The 6,000-nt window shown below is 38.7% G+C and overlaps 1 protein-coding gene across 1 annotated transcript in view; it reads left to right on the plus strand.

The window, feature by feature from the left end:
• The window catches only part of LOC108797886 (sodium-dependent noradrenaline transporter-like), a gene marked incomplete at its 3' end in the record, with an annotated part of 45,065 nt that extends 39,386 nt beyond the window's left edge, over positions 1–5,679 (plus strand). Inside the window, exons 4-5 of the mRNA XM_018569582.1 lie at positions 1,891–2,029; positions 5,545–5,679. Of these exons, the coding sequence (XP_018425084.1) occupies positions 1,891–2,029; positions 5,545–5,679 (274 nt within the window). The remainder of the gene's footprint in view (positions 1–1,890; positions 2,030–5,544) is intronic.
• Between the last annotated feature and the right edge of the window lie 321 nt (positions 5,680–6,000).

Raw genomic sequence — 6,000 nt, forward strand, 5'->3', positions numbered from 1 at the left:
GTATGAACAGATGACTTACAAAGAAAAGATACACAGGCATAAACATAACGTATGGAAGTTTGGTTAAGTCTCACTGAATAACAAAGTTACATGGGAAGCCTCTGTGCTTTGCTTAGTATTATTCATATACAGTGTACAGTATAAGGTAACATATCAGGTTAATAAAGCCACTCTGTTCCTGTTTTCAGTGCTTTAGGGTTTGTTCATGCTGGCATCTGTGTTGGACAGCAGCCACTTGTGGCATGTGAGAAGTGAGGCTTATGCACTCAAAATAGTGAATCACACTAACTTTTTTTTTTTTTTTTTAATGGTATTGAAATGTCACAAAATGACATGTCATTCAGTTCTATTTACTGCACCACATTGTGATGTAGTGTACTATGTTGCAATATGCATGCAGTACTTTTTTTCATCGCGCATCACTGCAATGCGGTGGTGTGAACTGACTCCATTGTAAATAAGTCTTGCCTTGTCTATGCATTTGGACTGTGCTGGGCAGAGAACACTAATGCATCTGGTGTGAATGGGTCCTTATTGCCATGCACCTCAGTGAGAACTGGCAGAATTTTGTGGCTTTTTAGTTTGTCATTAGATGATGTATTGCAAGGGGGTATGTGCATGAGATGGCCTTGAAAACAATGAAGTGAATTTCTTACTTTTGATATTGTGGTTAGTTTGGACTATAAGGGCTCATTCACATGGGGGAGCGCATGTCTGTACAGCGTGCACGTCTGGGCAAAGGCCCAATTCTATCAGGGACCAGTCCTGCTTATAATTTCGTACAGCAGCCTGTACCTTCTGTGGGTGGATGCAGCTGCACGCAGTTACACATGGTTACATGCAGACCCAAACCTGCACCTAACTGTGGGTCTGGGTGTCCCCGCACTTGGATACAGACAGTGTGCATCCAAGTATGGGCACCTGTACCCGTATGGATATGCAGGTTTGGGTCTGCATGTAACTGTGTGAAGACGCAATTACACGTAGCATCTGCCCCTCCCCAGATAGGGTCTCATATGTATGTCCCTTAAAAAGGAATTGATAGTAAAAAAATACAAAAAAGAGATAAAAGAAACAGCACTTACTCCATTTATTAAAACAGAGTGTATAAATCAGAATTCCATCCTAGTCACATGTTCAGTCCAGATAACATCAGCAAACAATCTCAAACATCAGCAAACAATCTCAAACTCAATAAACTAAGTGCAGAACAACGAAGACAAAGAGACCCACGTGATGGTGGACAATAGCATAGCCATTATCCTCCACCAGCCCTCATGTTGTCCTCTAGTAGGCAAAAAATGCATAGAGATGTACAATTTTGTGTCTGTTGACATACACTGCTGCAAGTATGTCAGGAACATCCTGTTCTCAGAGTTAAAGGGCAAGTACAGCTAAAACTGACATTTCAGTTTTTGTCAAGTGCTATAGAATTAAAATAGTTAGGGACTCTGATGGGAAGATCATATTGACAGTGTTCTCAGAGTTTTGTTCCCAGAGTTCTTAAGGCAATTTCAATATACTTTCTATTATGAATAATTAAACAATAGGTGGCAAGAACATGTACAACTTCAGGGGGGACAGAAAAAGCCTGGGACGTCCTGATACAGTGTAAGAAGCCAGTGGGTAGTTCAACCTAGTATACTAGTAAACTATCAATATTGTTTGCACCAGTCCTTTAAATCTTGTCAATATATGTAAAGTTGTAATGTATTCTCTAAAAATGTATTTTAATTGTTTTTTGTTTTTGCTTTGTAAAAATAATCATTAAAATGTGAAGCACAGATTGTGTGTGATTTCTTTTTATTAGTTCCAGCTGTTGTTTCGGTAATAAGAAAAGGCTGTTTTTCAGGAAATCTTAGAGTTACAACTATTTATCTTTTACCATAGACGTGGAGTGCTGCATCTGCATGAAAGTGCTGGAATTCATGACCTTGGTCTCCCACGATGGCAGTTAACTCTGTGCCTTTTTGCTGTTCTTATAGTCCTGTTTTTCAGCTTATGGAAAGGAGTAAAGACATCAGGAAAAGTGAGTAAATTTTTTTGTATTATTTGTTAAAAGCAAAGTGGAGAGGATTTTTGGTGAGTTCATATTTTAAGTTAGTATAGCAGTATTTATCTTGGCCACTGACTTAATTACCTGATTATTTTGTTTACTACCTCATTTATTATTGTAATAAATATATGGAACGCTGAACTTCAAGAAGGCAATACAACTATTTAACAGTATTTGTATCACAAAATTATTTGCAAGCTGTAATAAAGTTACCAGATTTTCAAAATTAAATCTGAGGTGAGACTTTTACAGACACACATAAAGGATCATCTTTAAAAAATTAAACAGAATATGGACAAAAGAGCTAACACTTTGTCTTCTCCTACATGAACATCATAAAATAGTCAGAAACTACTTAGAACCCAGCAACTGTAATATACAGCATTACGCACTTCTAATTATATCTAATTCTAATCTAATTATTTATATAAATATGGGAAGAGTCTGCAGTGCGCCTGAAGTGTAGGTGACATATAGCTCTCCTGTCAGAGCGGGGTGTAAGCTATACAATTAGCGCTCATTGAACCAGTAAATTGTATACAAATGAGAGAGAGAGAGAGAGGCAGTGGCATAACCTCCTTGCACTTAACACTTAAGACAGCAGATTTTTAAAACTTAGCCAAGTGAATAACCGAGCCAAAGTGAACTGAGTCGAACGGCTTTCGGCTACTCAATTTGGCTCTGTATGGCTGATTTCAGCCGTACATCAGCTAAAATCAGCTGTACATCGGCTGGCTTCGGCTGGCTTCGGTCAGCCAAAACATGCTCTGCATGTTCATCTGAGCCGAAGTGCAGAAGCCGTTCGACTCAGCTGATCCAACATCTGGAAAAAATTTTGAAAAATTATTTAAATAAATGTCAAAAAAATAAAAACAAAATGTTAAAGAAGTAATTACAAAATGTAAACGAAAGAAAAAAAAAAAACAGTGCGGGGTCTCCTTCCCAATCCCGGTCTGGTAGGAAAGATAGGAGGGACCCCTATTAAAAAAAATGTGTGGAGTTCCCCCCAAATGTTCTACCAGGCCCTTTAGGTCTGGTAGGAATTTTAAGGAGGAACCTCACCCCAAAAATGGGGAAAACTCTTGATCCAGGCACAGACCTGGCAGGGCAGGAAAGGGGGAGGGCGAGGGAGGCCCCCCTCCCTGCCATACCAGGCCACATGCCCTTGGCACTTGGTCACATGCCCTTGGCACTTGGTCCCCATGCCGATGGGGACAATGGCCTCTTCCTCACAAGCCCTGGGGTGTTGGTTGTGGGGGTCTACAGGCATGTAGGCTTATTTTCATTAGGGTACCCCTTTAATTAAAGGAGAACTATGACATGAGTGATTTCCACTCACGTCATAGTTCTAAGCCGACCTGTGACAATGAGACTGTCACAGGTCGGCTAAGTAGATCGGGAGGTGAGGGAAAACATACCGGGTTCCCTCACCTCTCGATACTATCACGGCTCTCTGCCGTGACAGGGGGAGGGGCTGGATTCCCCTCTCCCCGCTCTGATCTGCCAGCGCTGACTGGCGGAACGGACGGGGGAGGGGGCGGGTACAGCTGGCTCTGCCTCTAGATAGGCAGAGTCAGCTGTCACTCACGCAGCTGGGCGGATCCCGTCATCTAAGTCGGGATCCGCTCCAGGTGCGGCGTCTCAGTATACTGAGCTTAGGGTGACGGGAGGACGCTAGTTTGTGTCCTCCCGTTACCCTAAGGAGAACTATGGGGAAAAACACTGACCCCATAGTTCTCCTTTAAAATTTACAGCAGCCATTCGGTTCGACTAAACCGAAGGGCTCCAGCGGCCGAAGTGAGCCGAAGGATCAGTCAAAGCTACGTCTAGATCCTTTGGCTCCTTTGTGAATAACCCTCTTAGTTTTTTTCCTGAAGTTATTCTTTCATGTTATGTAGATCTTTATTAATATAACACTGGAAATAAAACACCATTCCATTATCCAGTGAAAGCAATAATACTTTACATTAGTAAACATTGTATTTGTCTATAGTTTAGCCTTATTATTTAAAAAAAAAAAAATCATTCTGGGAGAAAAAAATGTGCATGTTGTGTAACATACTAGCATAAAACTATTTGCACTCTTATAATTGGAGGGGCAGCCTAGCATGGGCATTGAAAACATACAAATTCTTTTTTCAGAGACATTAAAATGTCAGTTTAACATAAATTATATGTTTAAATTCAACTATACAGTAAATACATTTTCTCTGACAAGAAATGTGGGTTTACAGGTTTTAAAAAATTTAAATTTAATCACTAATCTTGCTTGATGTGATAGAACAAAGATCTTTTATTTTTTTACACCTACTGCAATTCTTTTATTTATTTTTTTACATTTTTCAATTATATTTTTGCCACTTTATTTTTAAACATAAGCCATAGTCACAATGTCTTCCTATTAGTGACCATTAGGTAAAGTGAGTACACAATGTTCATAAAGGGATTATGTTTTTATGCAAATGCAATTTAATGCGATCTTGTGGCTTACACACATACACCATTTATGCGCAACACATATAGGTATTACTACATATGCTGGAATAGGAGGAACAAGGGCCGACATTTATGGTTAACTCAAAATTGATGAGCTGGAAAGGCTTTTTGGACAATTCTGGGTACTGTAGTTTTCCACTGTTCCTCAGACACACTCAATTATGAGGTTTAACATTTACATTTGTGGTCTAGTTAATCACTTGTGTTTGTAGGCACTTAAATTCATTTGTGTCTTTTTTAAATTTTAAAAATACAGATTCAATAAATGGTTGCACTAACACCATACAACATGAAAAATTACAATTGCCATCATTGTGTTCTATAGGCCTGTTGCTTTTAGCTGTGGCAGTGAAAGTGTTAAAGTATATCTAAACCCTAACAATAAACTTCTCTTATTTTGTCTCTTTTGTTCTGTTAAACATACCATACTTTGTGTTCTCTGCCTGTGCTGACTCTAATTAGTTACAGTGTTTAAAATTAGTTCTGAGGACTACAGAACCACTCCCCTCAATGTAATGGACAATAGAACAAGGGCAGGATTGTGTTGTCCTATCTTGTTTCTGCTGTATTAATACAGAAGGGTGAGTGAGTGTTCTCATCCTAGGACTTGAAATATGTTACCGGTAGAATAACCAGGTCAAAGTAAAGGGAAAAAGAGCAGGAAAAAACTAATGCAGCCATCACATCTAAGAACTGGTAAGCTGCAATAAATTGCATTTTTTATTAGATACATGGTAATGCAATTGTTAGGTATACAATGCAATCTGTACAATAAAGATATAAAGATAATTGTCAACAGTTCATAAACATCCATGTGAGAACCTTACTAAGCAATATACTATAAAATGGACCATTTGTGACACAGAAACAGTTTTTAGCATGTATACTTTTATTTGCCAACCAAATGTTTTCCATGGTCATGTCAAAATTCATTACTGTTATTTATTTTTGTAATTTTATGACTTTTATTATCCAGTAATTTTACATTTTAGGTTGTGTGGATAACTGCAACGCTACCATATGTGGTACTTTTTGTTCTTCTCATTCGTGGCATAACACTGCCTGGCTCTTCTAAAGGCATTAGTGCATATCTTCATATAGACTTCAAAAGACTCAAAGAACCTACCGTAAGTGCTATTTCTTACCATTATGTCTATTACAGTCAATCAAAACTAATGTAAACTTTTTGTGCGAAAAAACTATACTGAAAAAGCAGTGTAGAAGAATGTGGTGTAAAATTAGTTCACTACAGTCCTTTATTGCAGGGTCTTATGATAAGGCTGAATAACTCATAAAGTTCACAAACAGTAACATTTGTAATCACACATGAAAACTATCCGGGTTATTCACAAAGCTGCTGAAGGCAGCCGAGTGCATAACCAAGCCAAAGTGAACAGAGCCGAACAAGGTTCGCCTATTCACTCCAGCTCTGTGCGGCTGAAATACAT

The sequence above is a fragment of the Nanorana parkeri genome, unplaced genomic scaffold (assembly GCF_000935625.1).
Source record: "Nanorana parkeri isolate BGI_ZX_2015 unplaced genomic scaffold, ASM93562v1 scaffold1362, whole genome shotgun sequence".
NCBI classification, from domain to species: domain Eukaryota; kingdom Metazoa; phylum Chordata; class Amphibia; order Anura; family Dicroglossidae; genus Nanorana; species Nanorana parkeri.